General features: G+C 44.0%; 1 protein-coding gene across 1 annotated transcript in view; it reads right to left on the minus strand.

The window, feature by feature from the left end:
* The window catches only part of LOC141082662 (beta-Ala-His dipeptidase-like), a 151,153-nt gene that overhangs the window by 43,005 nt on the left and 86,490 nt on the right, over positions 1 to 21,658 (minus strand). Inside the window, exons 5-6 of the mRNA XM_073566615.1 lie at positions 17,507 to 17,669; positions 17,244 to 17,332 (exon numbers count right to left, since the gene is read on the minus strand). Coding sequence (XP_073422716.1) covers positions 17,244 to 17,332; positions 17,507 to 17,669 — 252 coding nt within the window. The remainder of the gene's footprint in view (positions 1 to 17,243; positions 17,333 to 17,506; positions 17,670 to 21,658) is intronic.

Genomic DNA, 21,658 nt, shown 5'->3' on the forward strand with positions numbered 1-21,658 from the left:
ATAAAAAATATATTTATTTTTGGGAAGTCTCCCATGTGCGTTAGTTCCTAAAAGACACATCATACAAATATTTATTATTGTCCATCTCTGAGGACCTTTTTGGCAAGCCCTGCAGTTTGCCAAATCCTAACCTTATGTTATGTACACACCACTAGGATTTTTCTCCGCTTGCCGGTTCCAGAAGTCACCACGAAACCACAGGTATACAATATGTCTGGTTGCTGTTATGTGCTGATAAGCTTTGATCGATAGATTCTAGCTATTGGGAAGTGTCAGACACTAGTGGATACGTGACCATATGTAAATCACAAACTTGCCGTCTCTGGACACAAAATTAGGGTTTGACTGTCAACAAGGCTTGCTGGAAATATTCTCAAGGGTGTGCACCTCCCTTAATCTAATATCAGTGCTTATATAGACATCTATATTTCATACAGAGACATGGCGAAAGTAGTGTGACCTAGGCAAATGCAAAATCAATGCTAAGGCCACCAAAAATGCCAATGCAATGACTTCATATGCATTGAGAAATAACATAGTTCTGTCTTCTGTGAACAACCCTCCCCACCCCTACTGTATCTCGCCCCACCACCACACATAAAAGTGGCATAACATTTTAAAACAAAACTATATTAGTTCTGAATTACTTTACAGAAAAACGCTATGGGCCCCTATTCATGAAGGAAACACCTTCAAGTACCACAACATTTTCAAATGCCACAAGAAACTTCAATTTCAACTTTCAACTTCAAGAAATTCTGACTTTTTATGCGAGTCCCAGACAGCTTTGCTGAAATGGTGGGACGGGGATAAGCCTCATGAAAATATACACCCCTTCAGTGGCATAAACTTTGCCAGAAATGTATTCCAATCCCAGACTGGAGTAACAATTCTGACAGTGGTGCACGGCAGTACTAAGGTGCGACTCTTAATGGTGTGCGCCTCTTAATGAATTATGTGCATCTCACTCCAGTGGTCGCATTTGTGATTTCTGCCTTGCAAAATATCAATCTTAAAGGGGTTGTCTAGCCTTAGGTACAAGTCTGCTGTCACTCTGTGTGACTGCAGAATTGTGAATCCTCACAGTGCACACACTGTGAGGTTTCTCAGTCGTCGGCAGCTGGCGGCCATGTGACTGCAAGTATGTGATTCGCATACATGCGGTTACGTGCCGACTTGACGTGTCTAGTCTTGCTCAATACACTTGCACTGAATGAGACTGTGCACGTCTAGTTGGCATGTGACCACATGTATGTAAATCACATACTTGCGGCCAAATGCCTGCTGCCAGCATCAGAGAATTTTCACAGAGCTGGGAGGATTCACAAGTCTGCAGTCATTTAGAGTGATTGCACGTTTGTACCGTAAGGCTGGACAACCCCTTTAAAATATTTGGCCCTATGTATCCTAAATTTCATATCCACCACATATTCCACCACATATTCCCTTTTGTGCATTGTAGAGATGTGGACTGTCTTACCCTGTTCCTGCCCCTGAAGAAAACAATCGCGCTGTGTGTATAGTGTCATGCAGTTATATATGCAGGTAATGGAGAAACAAATGGGATAATTCTGCTCTGCTGAGTAGGAAGGATGAAGAATACCAATCCCAGTATAAGTGGTTTATTTGTCAACATGTTTCGAAGTGTATAACCTTCTTCAGGACACAACCATGATAGAGATACATTCAGCAGAAGTCGGTAAAAATAGACACAACGTTTCAAAACAGGCGCGTGGAAGAAGGGGTCAGCAAGATCATATGGCCATGGAGTGACATTTCACCCAAGGTCCGCATTTACATATCACATGTTGCAGCTAAAACAAGCATTAATCGTACAGACACATTTCGGAATGTGGGATGTTGGAATAAAGAGATGAGACATCCATAGTTAAAAAAAATATAGGAATTATCCCAAGGAATTTTCCTCAGAAACTCTACCACTTGTGTGGAGTCTCTAAGGTAGCTAGTGAGGTTTTGAACATGATCCTGAACAATCTTGTCTATGAATGCCGCAAGATTGCATGTGAGGGAACCTGTCCCTGAGATAACAGAATAGCGTGGGAGATTTTTAGGATCCTTGTGGATTTTAGGAAGGTGATAAAAAAAGGGATAGAAGGATTATCGATTGAAATTTTTTCTCTTGATAGTTCAGAATGCCACTGGAAATATCAAAATCAATAAGGGATTTACAGTTGTGTGAAAAAGTGTTTGCCCCCTTAATTTCCTATTCTTTTGCATGTTTGTCACACTTAACTTTTTCAGATCACCAAGCAAATTTAAATATTAGACAACAATAACACAAGTAATCACAAAATGCTGTTTTTAAATGAAGGTCTTTATTATTAAGGGAAAAAGAAATTCAAACCTACAGGGCCCTGTGTGAAAAAGTTATTGTCCATCCTCTTAAAACATAAATTAACTGTGATTTATCACATCTTTGGGAAACGGAGTTCAAATTCCCTAGCCATACCCAGGCCTTTTTACTGCCACATCTGTTCTCAATCAAGAAATCACTTAAATAGGACCTGCAAGACAAAGAGAAGTATACCAAAAGCTCCTCTAAAGTTAGACATCCTGTCACGATCCAAAGAAATTCTGGCCTCCTAATATATATAGAGGGGCATTGAGGACATCATATTGTAAATAGGGGTTATGCAGACATTTTGCTACATATAGAGAGCGCTGGGGTCCTCAATGTATAATAAAGGGCTTTGGAGACCATCATATTGTGCATTTGGGGCTGTAGGACTATACTGTATATACAGAGCTGTGTGGGCACTCTATAGTCTTCAAAGGAGCATACAGGAACTTTGCACAGTAGGGGCATTAATACTTTCTATGGGCCACTTTAATTTTTTGGGGAGAGGGAGTAATCATAGTAATGACACATTTTTCTAAATATTGGGGTCAGTGTTCCACACCTCCGGTGCATGCAGAGTGGGGGGGGTAATGTAGGTAAGGAATAGATGTAGACCACGCTGCAAATGTGAGAAGTCAAATGTGTTTTTGTTGTAATCTGTGCAGACGAGTCGTGGCTGGAAGTGCGCAGCTGGGAAAGGTCAGAGAGGTCTGGCGCCTGCGAACTGCAGTACTCTGCTCTGCCCTCGACAGGGCAGAGAATTACGCCTGCGCAGGAGCCGCGGCAGAAGCAAGGAGGACATCATCACTAGAAGATGGGAAGCGCTAGACCCGGACCGTGACACCCATCTGATCTGGCCGCCCCCCTGGTGAGTATAATCTAAGGGTACCGTTACACTAAGCGACGCACCAGCGATCCCAACAACAATAAGACTTGGTAAGGATCGCTGGAGCGTCGCTACATGATCGCTACATGGCCGTCAAACAGGCAGACTTACCCAATGACGCAGCAAAGATCCAGCGATCCGTATAACGACCTCGGCGGTCATTGGGACCTTGTCACACAGCAGCGATTCTGACGACTCCCGCCTGCATCCATGATTTCTGAGTCGCTAACGAGGTCGCTCATTCGTGTCAAACACAGCGATGCGTGCTGGCCAGCAGGACACCAGCGATCAAAAAATGGCCCAGGACATTCAAACACGATCAGCGACATCGCAGTGGGGGCCTGTTCGCCGCTATGTGCCACATGTAGCGAGATCACTGGTGCGTCACAAAATCGGTGACGCTTCAGCGATCTCGCTAGCGGTCTCGCTATGTGAGACGGGGCCTTAACTAGGTTTTCTTATCTTTCAGGTTACATCGGGGGCTTATCTACAGCATTACAGAATGCTGTAGATAAGCCCCTGATGGCGGTGGCTGCAGCTCATAAGGTAAAAATGAGGTGACAGATTCCCTTTAACATTGTGTAATTTACTATTAGGATTTGTCTGTTTTTACACTCTCTGCACTAGTCACATCAGTGTTCCATATGCTCATCACATCTCATATGCAATTTTTATAGAGACAACACTTTCTCTACTGCTCCTCTCATTGTTTCAGTTGGGTTTATCAGAAAAGATTGGCATGTGATTGTCTCTATACAAACTGCATATGGAGCAGTGATGTGACAGAGAGTATGTAAACAACTTTATCCTAACACAGAATCACAAAATATTTTTTGAGGGTGAAAATAAAGTTTCCAAAAGGTATTTTTTTTTTAAAGATGGTGTTAAAAAGGACCTCACTAGGTAACTTTTGTATATGAAGTGAGCTGAGTTATGGTACTGTATCTATGTAGTAAACTTGGTTTTGCTCCAGTATCTATGCAGTAAGCTTGGTTATGTTCCCGTACCTATATAGTTATGTTATGTTAAATAGTCAGTTATGGTACCATATCTAAGCAGTAAGCTTGGTTCTGGTACTGTATCTATGTAGTAGTCTGGGTTCTGGTAGCATATGTATGCAGTAAGCTTGGTTCTGTTTCTGTATCTATGTAGGAGGCTTGGTTCTTTTGCTGTATCTATCTAGTGGACTTAGTAAGCTCCCTTATCTCTGTAGTAAGCTCGGTCCTACTCCCATATCTCTGTAGTGCGCTCGGTTCTGCTCCCATATCTCTCTAGTATGCTTGTTTCTTCTCCCATATCTCTGTAGTGCGCTCGGTTCTGCTCCCATATCTCTTTAGTAAACTCCTGTCAGTTCCAGTATCTATGTAGTAATCTTGGTTCCGTTCTCGTGTGTATGTAGCTAGCTTGCTTCTGTTGCAGAAACTATGTAGACAGTAAACTTGGTTCTGCTCTCATAGCTCTGCAGCAGCAAGTTATGTTCCCATATGTATGTACCAGCCTGTTTTTAAAGCCTGTTATCTCTGCTGCTTTAATGCAGTGCCATAGATAAGCAGGGCAAAGGTGGACCACTCCAACTCCAGGACCACTGCCTTGTGATTAGCCCCCAGGCTGAAATGTGCTAGCCAACCTTGCTGGTGGTAGTGTACAAGCAGTTACTCCACCTATTATCACATCAGGCAGAGTGTTCTCTAGATGTGGAAGAGAGAGTCTTCTTTCTTTCAGAATTTTGTCAATCTGTAGCCTAATGGCTTCAAGGTGTTTGCGTGTGTCCGGAAAAGAGGTGAGCTAAGAAAGTGAACCAGGCACTTGTTTATCAGTAGGTTCAAAAGTGGTAGTAGATGTGGAGTAGATGTAGGAAGACTTTTGCTTTGCACTCTGAAGGTTAACCACAGGAGCACTAAGTGTCGGTACCTCTGTAGAAATGACAGGGTTGCCAGTAGTGGAGTTGTTAGTAATGGGGGAAGAAACAGGCGTATTAGTTATTTGAAACAGAATTAGATCTGTTTTTCTTACACTTGCTATGAACAAAATTCCTCATTATTATTTATACCGACTTCTGTGGAATGTATCTTTATCGTGGTTGTCCTGAAGAAGTCTATTATTTGAAACACGTTGACAAATAAACCACTTATACTCGGATTGACATTCTTCATCATTATTACACGGCAGCGCAGAATTAACCTACTTGTTTCTCCATTACCTGCACTTTTATCCTCTTGTGGGTCTTCAACAGCCTTAAGTGTTACCAGTGGTTGTGTCCATACAACCCTACCAGTGGGCACCATTATGCTAGTCTTTTAACATGGTTATCCAGATAAGACCCTATTTTGTGCTTTGTGTCTTTCCAGTGTAAAGCAGTGGTGTCCACGCTATGCAGTTATGAGTCAGTGACCGAGCAAGTTCAAAACAGAAAGGTTTTTAATGTCCAACAAAACTCACTCAGTGCACAGCACGCTGTATCTTCCGGATCGCAGCCGGGTAAACAAAACGCCAGTCCAGGGCAGTTGCCGTGCGCGACGTAAGGCCGGGTATGCAGGGAGGGTTGCCAATACCTTTGGCTCCGCTGGCCCTGTGTAGCTCGCACAGGGCGTGCTCTGCAGATCACCTGCTCTGTTACCTCACCAGAGCAACACTGACTAAATCAACCCTCTCAGCAGGGTTTTTTTTCCTTTTCCAACCTGTGGCCATAGGCCACTCATAAGACCTGGGCTGGAGGACACGGACCGGACCCCACTACCTTCCTGCAGTCCGTTTAAAAAATAAAAGCCCATACCGGGTTTTCCTAAACAAACTCCTTGGTCCAAATAGCTAGACCAGGTTTGAACTTACTTTTATTCTGCCCTGCGAGTCACAGGCACATTGCTGTGATCACAAGGCACACCATCGGATCTAATACATTTCAGAGCACATCCTGGGGGACACATAGCGACCCTCACATATGACACTGGTCACTGCCTCACATACCCCCCCCTGCTCAAATTTGTGGGGTTGAACATCCGTCACCATACAGGGGGCCGGTGACAGTGCATCCGCATTTCCCTGTGACTTCCCTGCCCGATGTTCCACTGAGAAGCTGAAGTTTTGAAGGGACAGGAACCATCTGGTGACTCAGGCATTCCTCTCTTTTGCATTTCTCATCCAGACAAGGGGTGAATGGTCCGTTGCCAACCGAAACTGACGCCTGAGAAAATAGTAGCACAGGGACTCCAAGGCCCATTTAATCGCCAAGCACTCCTTCTCCACTACGCTATAATTTTTCTCTGCCGGGGTCAGCTTCCGGCTCAAATAGGTGACTGGATGCTCATCCCTTTCACCTCTTGCGACAGCACTGCTCCTAAGCCTACCTCTGAGGCATCAGTTTGGATAATAAAGCATTTCTTGAAGTCGGGGCTGATGAGGACTGGCTATGCACACAACGCCGACTTCAGAGAGTGGAATGCTTCCTCCGCTTGAGAATTCCACCGGACCATCACCGTCTTCTTCCCCTTTAGCAGATCCGTTAGGGGTGCTGATTTCCCAGCAAAATTGGGTATAAACCGACGGTAGTATCCAATGATGCCAAGGAATGCCCTCACTTGTTTGGTACTTAAGGGATTTGGCCAGTTTTGAATGGCCTCAATTTTGTTAGCTTGGGGTTTGATAACCCCTCGGCCAATCACGTATCCTAAGTACCGGGCCTCGGTGAGACCTATCGCGCACTTTTTTGCGTTGGCTGTTAACCCCGCGATTCTAAGAGACTCCAGCACTGCTTGCACTTGGGACAGATGAGTATCCCAGTCGGTACTAAAAATGACTGTCATCCAAATAGGCCAACGCGTAACCCGGGTGAGGCACCAACACAATGTCCATCAGCCTCTGGAACGTGGCCGGAGCCTCATGTAATCCAAAAGGCAAGACAACATATTGATAGAGGCCCTTTGGTGTTATAAAAGCGGTCTTTTCTTTCGCAGACTCAGTTAAAGGGACCTGCCAGTAGCCATTTGTGAGATCCAGCGTGGTGAAGCACTGGGCCTTCCCCAATCTCTCAATTAGCTCATCCACCCATGGCATGGGATAGAGGTCAAATTTTGACACTTCATTTAACCTCCTGAAGTCATTACAGAAGCGTAAAGACCCATCTGGTTTCGGTATCAGGACAATGGGGCTGGCCCACTCACTTCGGGACTCCTCAATGACTCCCAACTGGAGTATTTGCTTCACCTCGGCTGCGATGGCTTGCCTTTGGGCTTCTGGTATTTGGTACGGATTCATCCGCACCTTTACCTGGGGCTCAGTGATAATGTCATGTTGTATCACCGAGGTCCGGCCTGGCAGCTCTGAGAATACGTCCGTATTCCTCTGCACGAGGGCCCGAGCCTCCCGCCGCTGCTGTTTGGTGAGAGATTCATTTATTTTAACCTGTCCCCGGGCTGTGTCCTTGGCCAGTGCCAGAGGGCCCTCTGTTGGTACGACCGGAGTCGCCTCCGTGACCAAACATTCCCGGTCCTTCCAGGCATTAAGCAGGTTTACATGGTATAGCTGCTTGGGTTTCCTTTTTCCGGGTTGGTAAACTTTATAGTTCACTTCCCCCACTTTCCGGTCCCCTTCTTTAAAGGTCCTGACCGTGGCCCTTTTATTATAAGTACGGCTCTGAGCGGACTGCGCATCCAACAGATGCTCCTTTACTATAGGCTGCACGACCGCAATTTGATCCTGCATTTTTGCCACATACTCGATGACACTCTTATGGGGGGGTGGGCTCCTGTTCCCATGTCTCTTTGTTTACATCCAGCAGTCCCCTCGGGTGCCTGCCATACAGTAGCTCAAATGGGGAGAACCCCGTGGATGCCTGCGGTACCTCGCGGATGGCGAACATGAGATAGGGCAGTAACATGTCCCAATCCCTTCCACCCTTGGTGACCACCTTTTTTAGTATGGCTTTGAGGGTCTTATTAAACCTCTCCACCAACCCGTCGGTTTGTGGATGATACACTGATGTACGTAGCTGTTTAATTTGGAGCAACTTGCACAGCTCCTTGATCAGCTTAGACATAAAAGGGGTTCCCTGATCTGTCAAGATCTCCTTGGGTAGCCCAAGGCGACAAAACATTGCAAACAGTTCCCTGGTCATTAATTTAGCCGAGGTGTGGCGGAGCGGTATCGCCTTTGGATACCGGGTAGCGTAGTCTACGACTACCAATATGTGCTGGTGACCCCGGGCAGATTTTACTACTGGCCCTACCAGATCTATCGCAATCCACTCAAAAGGTACCTCTATAATGGGCAGAGGCACCAATGAGTTCCGGTAGCTCGTGGTGGGCGAGGTCAGTTGACACTCCGGACACGTCTCACAATAACTGGACCTCAGCGTAGACACCTGGCCAGAAGAACTGCTGCAGTATGTACTCCTGAGTCTTTTTGACTCCCAAATGCCCTCCCAGTATGTGAGTATGAGTGTGAGCCATGTCGAGCACCACCCGGCGGTAGGGCTGGGGCACTACCAGCTGTTCTACCACCTCACCCCAGATTTTATCCACCCTGTACAGTAGCTCCTGATTGATTACCATCTGTGGGAACTCCATCTCCGCACCCGGTTGCTGAGCCACCCCATTTATCTCAATTACTCTCTCCCGTGCCCATGCCAAAGTGGGATCCTAGAGCTGAGCTGTCCTGAACTTACCAGAGGACAACTCTAGTTCAGGGATCGGTGGGGTCTCTTTGACCTCTCCTGCCAATACCTCTAAGGGAAACCTATCAGGATTACATCCTGTCCCTAGGTTGGCAACCCCTACGGAAGGTATCCCTGACTCGGTGTCTTCAGGTTCAGCGCATGGAATACCATTGTCCCCGAGAGGGTTAACTCTGGTCTCCCACAGGGACCAGAATATGGGCAAGTCTCTTCCCAACACAGTCCCATATGGAAGAGTCTTTACTACTCCCACCACATGTTATACTTCCCCACACGGGGTGGAGAACGTGACCTCCGCGGTCGGGTACTCTCGGTGGTCCCCATGTATGCACACCACCCCAACCTTACGCCCATCAGGACTGTCTCCAGCAACCATGGACCCATGCACCATAGTTAGCAAACTCCCCGAGTCCAAGAGCGCCCTTCTGGTACCCATTAATGAGCACCTGGTACAGATGATGTTCAGTACCAGCACGGTTTGTAGAGGCAGTGCAGTCTGGCTGGGCATACATAGATACCCGGCAGGTATACCCGCAGTCCATGGGTTCGGCCATTAAGGGGCAGTTCGCAACCACATGTCCAGGCTCTTGGCATCGCCAACACTTAAGAACTGGGGCACAAGGGAACTGTGGGGCCATGTTAGGGGACACGGGGCGATTCACACTCTCCTTCCGAGATGTCCCCTCAGTTCGGCCACGAACCGTATGGGCCTTGTCGAGGGTTGTGAATTTTTCCCAGGCTCCTGAGCTGATGGGGCCTTACGTGACAGCCGAAGTGGGGCAGTGTCCCGTATAAAGTCTTGAATGGCTGTATACCGCTCCACCAGTCCTACCACCTGGTCCAGAGTGCCCGGGTCCCCTTGCCCCACCCAGCGCTGTATGGCGGCTGGCAGGGCCCTCACCAGTCGGTCAACCACCACCCTCTCTACCATCTGGATCGGGGTTAAAGTCTCAGGCTGTAGCCATTTTTTTACCAGTTGCAGTAAGTCATAAGCTTGAGACCGGGCTGGGCGAGTCTCAGAAAAGGACCACTGGAACACCCGCTGGGCCTGCACATATGTATTAACCCCCAGTCGAGCAAGGATCTCACCTTTCAGCTTCCCATAGTCCAGTGTTATGATGAGTCACCGAAGGAGGAAAAAACAAAATACCAGCTAAGTCCAGAAAAACCAGAGAGGTTGGCAGCTATCGGATTGCAGACCCCTGAACCTATCCACAACAACTAGCAGTAGCCGTGGGGGGTTCCTACGGTGCCCTAGACCCCTCGATCACAGCCGGAGAACTATATAGCCTAAAGACAGAAAGGGGAAAAACTAAACGGCCCCAGAGCAGACCCCAAAGCAATAGGCAGCCCCCAACATATAATGACGGTGAAGCAAGATGAAAACACTAACACAGATAGAAAGATAGGTTGAGCAAATGATGGGGCCCAAGCTAACTACGTAGGACAGGATAGGAAAGCTGCTGTCTGCCATCCGCAAAAACCCTATCAAAATGAGCCAACCGACTGATAGGAAAAACAGGCCCTGAAGTCGCTAGGCTTCAAAAGACTATATCAGCACTCAGGTATATTCTGAAGACAGAGCAAAATATCAACAGATCAAAGACAAAAATGGAATTCAGCTCACCCCCGGCCGGGGATGACAGAACTCCCAAAAAACAAGGCAAAACAAAAACAAAACTGAAGAGTACAAAGCAGAGCAGAAAAACTTAGCTTTGAGATGCAGGAATCAGACTGGTCTCCAAGAATCCAGCAGGAAAATCACCAGCCAGGAAGAAGGGCGTCGGCAGCCTTATATCCAGTCCTCAATTCCAGCCACCCAGTCATCATCTAGCTGCCCAGGTGTTTGGTAATCAGTCTCACTACCTTCCTTCACTAGAGAAGGGAGTTCATCAGACCTCAATGGTGAAGGGAAAAATGAACTCACAACAGTCCAGGGCACCATCCCAACTGAGGTCCAGGTAGGCCTTTTGTGCATCTCCTGTCAAGAAGTTGGAGACCACCTCAGTCCACTGAACCACCGGCAAGTTCTCCCGCTCTGCAGTGCATTCAAAGATGGTGAGAAAAGCCTCCATGTCATCCTCAGATGCCATTTTTCTCAGCACTGAACGGACCTCGTACCGGGCTTCTCATCGGTATGTGGTGGCTGGGGGTCCTGCCTCTGGCAGAGCCGCAATCTGCTGCAGAATTAAATTGTTGGTTTGCCGCTGCTCCTGTAGCTGCTACTGCTGTTCCTCTTGCAGCTTCTGCTGTCGCACCTGTGAGGCGGCCAACTGTCTCAGTATTTCCTCCATCTTATCAGTCAGCTTAAGCTGCAGCTTTGCAGGCCTAATATACGACATGCAGCACGCTTTGGGTATGCCTCAATTCACACTGCCCGCATTTTCCAACCAAATGTAAAGCAGCAGTGTCCACGCTATGCAGTTATGAGGCAGTGACCCAGCAAGTTCAAAACAGAAAGGTTTTTAATGTCCAACTAAACTCAGTGCACAGCACGCTGTATCTTCCGGATCGCAGCCGGGTAAACAAAATGCCAGTCCAGGGCAGTTGCCGTGAGCGACGTACGGCCGGGTATGCAGGGAGGGTTGCCAGTATCTTTGGCTCTGCTGGCCCTGTGTTAACTCACACAGGGCGTGCTCTGCAGATCACCTGTTCTGTTTCCACACCAGAGCAACACTGACTAAATCAACCCTCCCAGCAGGGTTTTTTTTTCCTTTTCCAACCTGTGGCCATAGGCCACTCATAAGACCTGGGCTGGAGGAAATGGACCGGACCCCACTACCTTCCTGCAGTCAGTTTAAAAAATAAAAGCCCATATCGGGTTTTTCCTAAACAAACTCCTTGGTCCAAATAGCTTGACCAGGTTTGAACTTACTTTTATTCTGTCCTGCGAGTCACAGGCACATTGCTGTGATCACAAGGCACTCCAGCGGATCTAATACATTTCAGAGCACATCCTGGGGGACACATAGCGACCCTCACATATGACACCGGTCACTGCCTCACACAAGTCTTACTTTTCTTTGGATGCAGTTTTACATGTAATGTGAATAGCGATGTGCATCTTATATAATGTGTTATGGTGATTTAAAGCATATAAGGATTATAAGGTGTTAATGTATAATGTGGGTAATGTAAAGGTGCAGAGTAAGTATAGAATTAGCTTTGAGATACCATAAGTTTGGTTTATATAATAAGTGGTTTAGCAACAGTATAAGACACAGGATAAGAACAATAGGTTTAGAATCATAGAATCATAGAATCATAGAATCGTAGAGTTGGAAGGGACCTCCTGGGCCATCTGGTCCAACCCCCTGCTCAAAGCAGGATTCGCTAAATCATCCCAGTCAGATGTCTGTCCAGCCTCTGTTTGAAGACTTCCATTGAAGGAGAACTCACCACTTCTCGTGGCAGCCTGTTCCACTCATTGATCACTCTAACTGTCAAAAAGTTTTTTCTAATATCTAAACTGTGTCTCTTCCCATTCAGTTTCATCCCATTGCTTCTAGTCTTTCCTTGTGCAAATGAGAATAAAGTTGATCCTTCTACAATGTGACAGCCCTTTAGATATTTGTAGACAGCTATTAAGTCTCCTCTCAGTCTTCTCTTTTGCAAACTAAACATTCCCAAATCCTGCAACCTTTCCTCATAAGACAGGGTTTGCAGACCGGTCACCATTCTGGTCGCTCTTTTCTGAACTTGCTCCAGTTTGTTGATGTCTTTTTTAAAATGTGGTGCCCAAAACTGGACACAATATTCCAGATGAGGTCTGACCAAAGAGGAGTAGAGGGAAATAATGACTTCACGTGATCTAGACTGTATGCTTCTGTTAATACATCCTAGAATTGCATTTGCCTTTTTTGCTGCTGCATCACACTGTTGACTCATATTCAGTCTGTGATCTATTAGTATACCCAAGTCTTTTTCACATGTGCTGTCACTTTGCCCTATTCCTCCCATTCTATATATGCTTTTTTCATTTTTATTGCCCAGATGTAGTACTTTGCATTTCTCCCTGTTAAAAACCATTCTGTTAGTTGCTGCCCACTTCTCCAGTTTATTTAAATCTTTTTGAATCCTCTCTCTCTCTTCTCTAGTATTAGCTATCCCTCCTAGCTTTGTGTCATCAGCAAATTTAATCAGTTTACCCTCAATTCCTTCCTCTAAATCGTTGATAAAGATGTTGAACAATACAGGGCCCAGGACAGAGCCCTGTGGTACCCCACTTGAGACATTCTTCCAACTGGATGTACAGCCATTTACGACCACTCTTTGGGTCCGATCACTAAGCCAGTTATGAATCCACCTAACAGTTGCCTTGTCCATTCCATACTTAGTCATTTTTTCAATAAGGATTGTATGAGAGACTTTGTCAAATGCTTTGCTGAAGTCAAGATATACTATATCTACAGCATTTCCTTGATCCACCCAATCAGTGATACCGTCATAGAAGGAAATTAAGTTAGTCTGACATGACTTATTAGTTAGAAACCCATGCTGACTCTGTTTAATCACTTCATTCTTATCCAGGTATTGACATACATGTTGTTTAATAATTTGTTCAAAGATCTTTCCTGGTATAGAAGTCAGACTCACCGGCCTATAGTTGCCTGGGTCCACCTTCTTCCCCTTTTTGAAGATAGGAACAACATTTGCTCTTCTCCAGTCTTCTGGCACTTCTCCTGTTCTCCAAGAATTTTCAAAGATTATGGAGAGGGGTTCAAAAATTTCTTCTGCTATCTCCTTCAGTACTCTGGGGTGTAATTTATCTGGACCTGGAGACTTGAATTCATTTAGGTTAGCTAAGTGTTTCCTCACTATCTTTCTGTTTATAGATATCCTGGATTCTTCTATTCCCTTAATAGGACAGTGAATAACAGTTGATGTTGCATTTCCTTTCTGAGAGAAAACAGATGCAAAATAGGAATTTAAAAGTTCAGCCTTCTCAACATCCTGTCTTACCATTTCATCATTTTCATCCTGTAAAAATCCTATAGCATCTTTGACTTTTCTTTTACTTTTGACATATCCCCAAAATCCTTTATTATTGCTTTTGACATCTCTTGCAAGCCTCAGTTCATTTTCAGCTTTAGCTAATCTGATTTGTGCCCTGCAGGTTCTGCAGACAGCATTATATTCTTCTTTAGATATGCCTCCCTCTTTCCATTTTATAAACATTTTTTTCTTCCTTTTTAGCATGTGCTTAAGTTCTGTCTTCATCCATCCTGGTTTCCTTAAATGCTTCCTATTCTTCCCTCTTTTCGGAATTGTTAACAACTGTGCTTTGAGAATTTCATTTTTCAAGATTTCCCATCCTTCCTGGACATTTTTGTCTTTAAGGATATCCAGCCATTGGATCCCTCCAATTCTCTTTCTGAATCCCTTAAAATCTGCCTTTCTGAAATCTAACCTTGACATCTGAGTCTTCACAGGTCTTCCACCTCTAGTAATCCAAAATTCTAAAATAGCATGGTCGCTACCTCCTAGGGTCCCAGCCACTTTTACCTCCTCAACCATTTCCTCCCTGTTTATAAGGATTAGATCCAAGGTAGCAGTTCCCCTTGTTTTCTCCCTTACCTTTTGGAAGATAAAGTTGTCAGCAAGAGAGGATAAGAATTTCCTTGACCTGTTAGTTTTGCCTGAGAGAGAGGTTTAGTCCATAAGATAGTAAATTGTTAATGATAGAACTAGCAGAGTGGGTGGGAACTAGTGCTAATAAAAGGTGGGCACTTCTTGAATGTGAGTAATTAGAGAAGTGCAGTGTCGAGGTCAAGTTCAGGTGCAGTGGGCTGCTAGGGACAGCACATGCCAGTTACCAAAGCAGTGGAAGGCTGTACTGAAATCCCTTATGGACATTCCTGTAACGTCTGGAGCCGAGGGCTTGGGCCAGGTACTAAGGAGTGGACCTGATCTTCTGACATCTTGATGTCAGTGTACGTTGAATTATGTGGAGGGAGGTGGCCGGCCATAGGTGAACTGATGAATTGGATAGGAAATCCCTGAGGCTGAAGGAGATAGTGGACTTGGTAGTAGTCCAGGATGAATGCGTGGCATGCCTGAAGAGGTATAGTACTTAGGAGGAAGGAAACGTGAATGCTGTGCTCTATCCCCCATGTCACCTCCTGATGAATTTGAACTGACCAACAAACGTTTGTCTATTTTAATGAATTTGGTGTCACATGAACTGTGTGTCCTGAGGATGGAAGCCTGAAGGCAGCACAGGCATGTGGCCTACAAGTAAGTGTGATGCACCCCACACCTGACAGCACACTGGGACATCATTTGTCTGTAAAGTCCTAAAGCGTGATCGGACAGCAGCTCGGTCATGACTACCGCTCTTGTGCATTTTACACCATCATGATGCAATAGTGTTCCAGTATAAAGCTGGCATTTGACATATGATGAAAGCGGACTTTCAGAGGCATAACTACAGAGATATGACAGAACTTTTAGTTGACAGTATTGCGATCATGTTCAGCCAAAATCCAAAACCAAACCGTCAATTATTATGTATAAAAAAAACATCACTAGTGAACAACATTGGGGAAAAAAAATCAAAATTGGCCTTTTCAGCTGAAATTGAACTTATAACTATGGCAGGTGTAACTTTGAAGAAATTCCTGCTTGGTTTGCTCAATTTTATTTTGATCCTCATAATAACACCAAATTAATAAAAGAAAAACAATCGGAGTGGCGCAAACTTTATTTAACAAACCAGGTGAATGTAAATTCTTAATCAAGCCTCATTCAGATGCCTGTTTTTCATGTATATTTTCTATCCATGTTTTTTTTAAGAATAGAACAAGTACCCATTATAGCCTACACAACTGTTCAAATGTCACCCCATTTTCAGCCTATAAGCTGCGGCCACCGCCATCAGGGGCTTATCTACAGCATTCTGTAATCCTGTGGATAAGCCCCTGATGTAACCTGAAAGAGAAGAAAAACAAGCTAGATTATACTCACCGGGGGGCGGGTGCGGTGGGTGTCGAGGTCCGGTCCGGCGCCTCCCATCTTCTAGAGATGACGTCCTCCTCCTTACTTCTGCCGTGGCTCCTGCGCAGGCGTACTTTCTCTGCCCTGTTGAGGGCAGAGTAAAATACTGCAGTGCGCAGGCGCCGCGACAGAGAAAGTACGCCTGCGCAGGAGCAGCGGCAGAAGTAAGAAGGAGGACGTCATCTCTAGAAGATGGGAGGTGCCGGACCGGACCGCAACACCCATCGGACCTGACTGGATCCCCGAGTGAGTATAATCTAACTCGTTTTTCTTTTCTTTCAGGTTACAACGGGGGCTTATCTACAGCATTACAGAATGCTGTAGATAAGCCCCTGATGGCGGTGGCCGCATCTTATAGGCCAAAAATGGGGTGACAGATTCCCTTTAAGCTTATCATATATTGCTTCTGATTGTTCCTGAATAAAGAAGCTTTGTCGTCACACCCTTGGAGAGTATCCTGAATAATCCGCTGCCAACACATATGAATGCCACGGTCTGAGTACGAGACACGATGAAAGGACTGTCTATGAGTGTCCTGACCTGAACTTGGCAGCCTCGTAGCCATATGCAAGGCTATCAAGTTCAGATTAGGAGACGCGCGGCTCGTCTGTACATCATGATCTATTCTTGGGTTGCAACATACAAATGTGTGAAAGCGGCTTGAGTGTGGTGGTCACAAGCACTCCTGGACTTTCAAATATAAGCATATGTTTTCTTTTTAGCTAGACAGCATAATATCTAATAATAATGCTCCCAGTATGAAAAACAAGATACTCTTGTAGTGATGATACCTTTTATTGGCTAACAAAAATAAAATAAAATAAATGGTGTTACAAATCAAGCTTTAGAGACTTCTTAGGTCCCTTCCTCAGGCATGGTTTAACAAAGTTTCTGAAGAAGCACAGATATATGCACAAACAAACAAAAACAACCACCAAAAAAGGCATGGTATAAACCATAACTTATACCATGTTTATTTGTGCACATATCTGTGTTTCTTCAGAAACTTTGATATACCATGCCTGAGGGAGGGACCTAAGAAGTCTCTAAAGCTTGCTTTGCAACATCATTTATTTTATTTTTGTTAGCCAATAAAAGGTATCATAACTACAAGGTTATCTTGTTTTTCACACTGAGAGCGTTATTTTTTCAACTGGCTAACATGATACCAAACTCTTTTTTTCTTTTAATGTCTAACAAAGCATGGTGGAAATAAAAAAAAAAAAAATAGGAAGCCACAAAGTGATCTAAATTTAATTAATCAGGTATCACTATTAAAAAACGAAATATCCAAATTATTTTTTGAATATTCGCTTTAAAAAGACATATTGTACCTTTTTCATGGCTATGTAGGCATCTATGGCATGTATCCAGGCTAGGACAGGGCCTTTGTTGTCCGTAGCTCCCCTTCCATACAGGTTTCCTTCATGTGTGAAGATTATGAAATACATTAGCAGATAATATTACATAAAGCAGTGAAACATTCATGAACGCTGAGAAATCACAGAATGATAACAATTTCCAAATCTTTCTATTGAACATCATAAACAATGCTAAAGAAAATAGGAAAAATACTGAAATAAAAAGAAATTCTAACCATTGATTTCAGTCATTGCGTAGGGATCAGTGTTCCAGCCATCCCCTTTTTTTGCAGGTTGAACATCAACGTGTCCATAAAAACAAACAGTCGCCTTAACAGTGTCTTTTCCCAGCTGGGCTAGAATTGCTGGGGGGAACTTGATTTTTTGTCCACCCTGAAGCTGTGGATAAATATTGGAGTTAATACTCCTGAGGTCGTCTAGTCCCACATTATCTTAGATTGTTAACTTAAAAAAAGAACTGGAAGAGTACCTGACATTTAACTAGAAAAATATTCAGGATTGAGAGTCCTCAGTGGTTGATATCTTTTAATGGCTAACTGAAAAGATGGTAACACATTGCAAGCTTTCGAGACTACTCACGTCTCTTCATCAGGCTAGACTAATACAAAATCTGAAGTCACATATTTATGCACAATACAGCCTAGAAAAAATGCAATAGATAAGACAAGTGACGTGAAGCAGAACTATCAATATGGGAGAGGGAGAAACATAAATATAAACATTGGACCAGTTCATAGATAAGGAGTCCGGATGTTTTATGGTCCTCTGATTGGGGTCTAGTTCTGTGTTGTGATGCCCCCCACACGGTTTTAAAAGGAAATTCCTTAATTGATGTAAAAAGACATAAATCCATGCGACACATTCATTCCAGCACTGAGAGTGTCAAAGTTCGTCATAAATTTGTACTCCCAAACTCGTCTCTCTCTCTGAGAATTGAAGTTACCTTTCAATACCATATTGATACAGGAAAGATGTATATCTTTGTACCGTGTTAGCCAGTGGATAGAAAAATATTCAGGATTGAGAGTCCTCAGTAGTTGATACCTTTTAATGGCTAACTGAAAATATGTGACTTCAGATTTTGTATTAGTCTAGCCTGATGAAGAGACCTGAGTAGTCTCGAAAGCTTGCAATGTATTACCATCTTTTCAGTTAGCCATTAAAAGGTATCAACTACTGAGGACTCTCAATCCTAAATATCTTTCAATACCAGTAATTTCATATCCACGCTGCTGTGATCAGGGATACAGAAATGTTTTGCCACAGGTAGATCCATTCTTTTTTCTCTTATTGTGTGACGATGAGAATTCATCCTTGTTCTCAGTTTTTGCCCTGTCTCCCCCACATACAGACCCCCAGTTGGACATTTAGTACAAATAATTAAGTACACCACATTAGATGTAATGCAGGTAAAAGTACCTGGGATCTTGTAGTCCTGATGTGAGTTGGGGATCTTTATCTTGTCCGTGGTCATTATAAATGGACAGGGTTTACATTTTTTCTGGTTGCAAGGAAAGGTTCCTGCAGCTGTTGGAGAGGACAGGGAGCTTCTGACAATGATGCTTCTTAAATTTGGGGGCTGCCTAAAACACAGCAGTGGGGGGTCTGGAAAAATGGATTTCAATCGGGCATCTTTTTGTAGTAAAGGTTGTAATTTCCGTGCAGCTCCCCTTAGCACCTCCAGATTTGGGTTGTAGGTGACTACTAGAGGCACTCGGTTATTTTCTTCTTTAGCTTTGTAATTTAGCAGGTGATTCCTTGACAATCTGGTGGCTCTTGTAATTTGGTTTTCAATTGTTCTTGGATGGTAACCCTGATTCAAAAAGGTCTTTTTGAGGCGACCAAGGTGTTTGTCTCTATAAGGTGTTTGTCTCTATCCATGGGGTTGGAACATATACAGTCATATGTTAAAGTGTGGGCACCCCTATTAATGTTAACCTTTTTTCTTTGTAACAATTTTGGTTTTTGCAACAGCTATTTCAGTTTCATATATCTAATAACTGATGGACTCAGTTATATTTCTGGATTCAAATGAGGTTTATTGTACTAACAGAAAATGTGCAATCTGCATTTTAACAAAATTTGACCAGTGCAAAAGTATGGGCACCTCAACATAAAAGTGACATTAATATTTCGTAGATCCTCCTTTTGCAAAAATAACAGCCTCTAGTCGCTTCCTGTAGCTATTAATGAGTTCCTGGATCCTGGATGAAGGTATTTGTGACCATTCCTGCTTACAAAACAATTCCAGTTCAGTTAAGTTTGATGGTCACCGAGCATGGACATCCCGCTTCAAATCATCCCACAGATGTTCAATGATATTCAGGTCTGGGGACTGGGATGGCCATTCCAGAACATTGTAATTGTTCCTCTGCATGAATGCCTGAGTAGATTTGGAGCAGTGTTTTGGATCATTGTCTTGCTGAAATATCCATCCCCTGCGTAACTTCAACTTCGTCACTGATTCTTGCACATTATTGTCAAGAATCTGCTGATACTGAGTTGAATCCATGCGACCCTCAACTTTAACAAGATTCCCGGTGCCGGCATTGGCCACACAGCCCCAAAGCATGATGGAACCTCCACCAAATTATACTGTAGGTAGCAAGTGTTTTTCTTGGAATGCTGTGTTTTTTAGCCTCCATGCATAAGGCCTTTTTGTATGACCAAACAACTCAATCTTTGTTTCATCAGTCCACAGGACCTTCTTCCAAAATGTAACTGGCTTGTCCAAATGTGCTTTTGCATACCTCAGGCAACTGTTTGTGGCGTGCTTGCAGAAACGGCTTCTTTCGCATCACTCTCCCATACAGCTTCTCCTTGTGCAAAGTGCGCTGTATTGTTGACCGATGAACAGTGACACCATCTGCAGCAAGATGATGCTGCAGGTCTTTGGAGGTGGTCTGTGGATTGTGCTTGACTGTTCTCACCATTCTTCTTCTCTGCCTTTCTGATATTTTTCTTGGCCTGCCACTTCTGGGCTTAACAAGAACTGTACCTGTGTTCTTCCATTTCCTTACTATGTTCCCCACAGTGGAAACTGACAGGTTAAATCTCTGAGGCAACTTTTTCTATCCTTCCCCTGAAAAGCTATGTTGAATAATCTTTGTTTTCAGATCATTTGAGAGTTGTTTTGAGGAGCCCATGATGCCACTCTTCATAGGAGAATCAAATAGGAGAACTACTTGCAAGTGGCCACCTTAAATACCTTTTCTCATGATTTGATACACCTGGCTATGAAGTTCAAAGCTCAATAAGGTTACAAAACCAATTTAGTGCTTCAGGAAGTCAGTAAAAAGTAATTAGGAGTGTTCAAATCAAGAAAATGATAAGGGTGCCCATACTTTTGCAGCGGTCAAATTTTGTTTAAATGCAGATTGCACATTTTCTGTTAGTACAATAAGCCTCACTTGAATCCAGAAATATAACTGAGTCCATCAGTTATTAGATATATGAAACTGAAATAGCTGTTGCAAAAACCAAAATTGTTACAAAGAAAAAAGGTTAACATTAATAGGGGTGCCCAAAGTTTAACATATGACTGTATATGTTCCAACCCCATGGATAGAGACAAACACCTTGGTCGCCTCAAAAAGACCTTTTTGAATCAGGGTTACCATCCAAGAACAATTGAAAACCAAATTACAAGAGCCACCAGATTGTCAAGGAATCACCTGCTAAATTACAAAGCTAAAGAAGAAAATAACCGGGTGCCTCTAGTAGTCACCTACAACCCAAATCTGGAGGTGCTAAGGGGAGCTGCACGGAAATTACAACCTTTACTACAAAAAGATGCCCGATTGAAATCCATTTTTCCAGACCCCCCACTGCTGTGTTTTAGGCAGCCCCCAAATTTAAGAAGCATCATTGTCAGAAGCTCCCTGTCCTCTCCAACAACTGCAGGAACCTTTCCTTGCAACCAGAAAAAATGTAAAACCTGGCCATTTATAATGACCACGGACAAGATAAAGATCCCCAACTCACATCAGGACTACAAGATCCCAGGTACTTTTACCTGCATTACATCTAATGTGGTGTACTTAATTATTTGTACTAAATGTCCAACTGGGGGTCTGTATGTGGGGGAGACAGGGCAAAAACTGAGAACAAGATGAATGCTCATCGTCACACAATAAGAGAAAAAAGAATGGATCTACCTGTGGCAAAACATTTCTGTATCCCTGATCACAGCAGCGTGGATATGAAATTACTGGTATTGAAAGGTAACTTCAATTCTCAGAGAGAGAGACGAGTTTGGGAGTACAAATTTATGACGAACTTTGACACTCTCAGTGCTGGAATGAATGTGTCGCATGGATTTATGTCTTTTTACATCAATTAAGGAATTTCCTTTTAAAACCGTGTGG

The sequence above is a fragment of the Dendrobates tinctorius genome, unplaced genomic scaffold (genome assembly GCF_039654945.1).
Source record: "Dendrobates tinctorius isolate UK_male_01 unplaced genomic scaffold, ASM3965494v1 ptg000004l, whole genome shotgun sequence".
Classification (NCBI taxonomy): domain Eukaryota; kingdom Metazoa; phylum Chordata; class Amphibia; order Anura; family Dendrobatidae; genus Dendrobates; species Dendrobates tinctorius.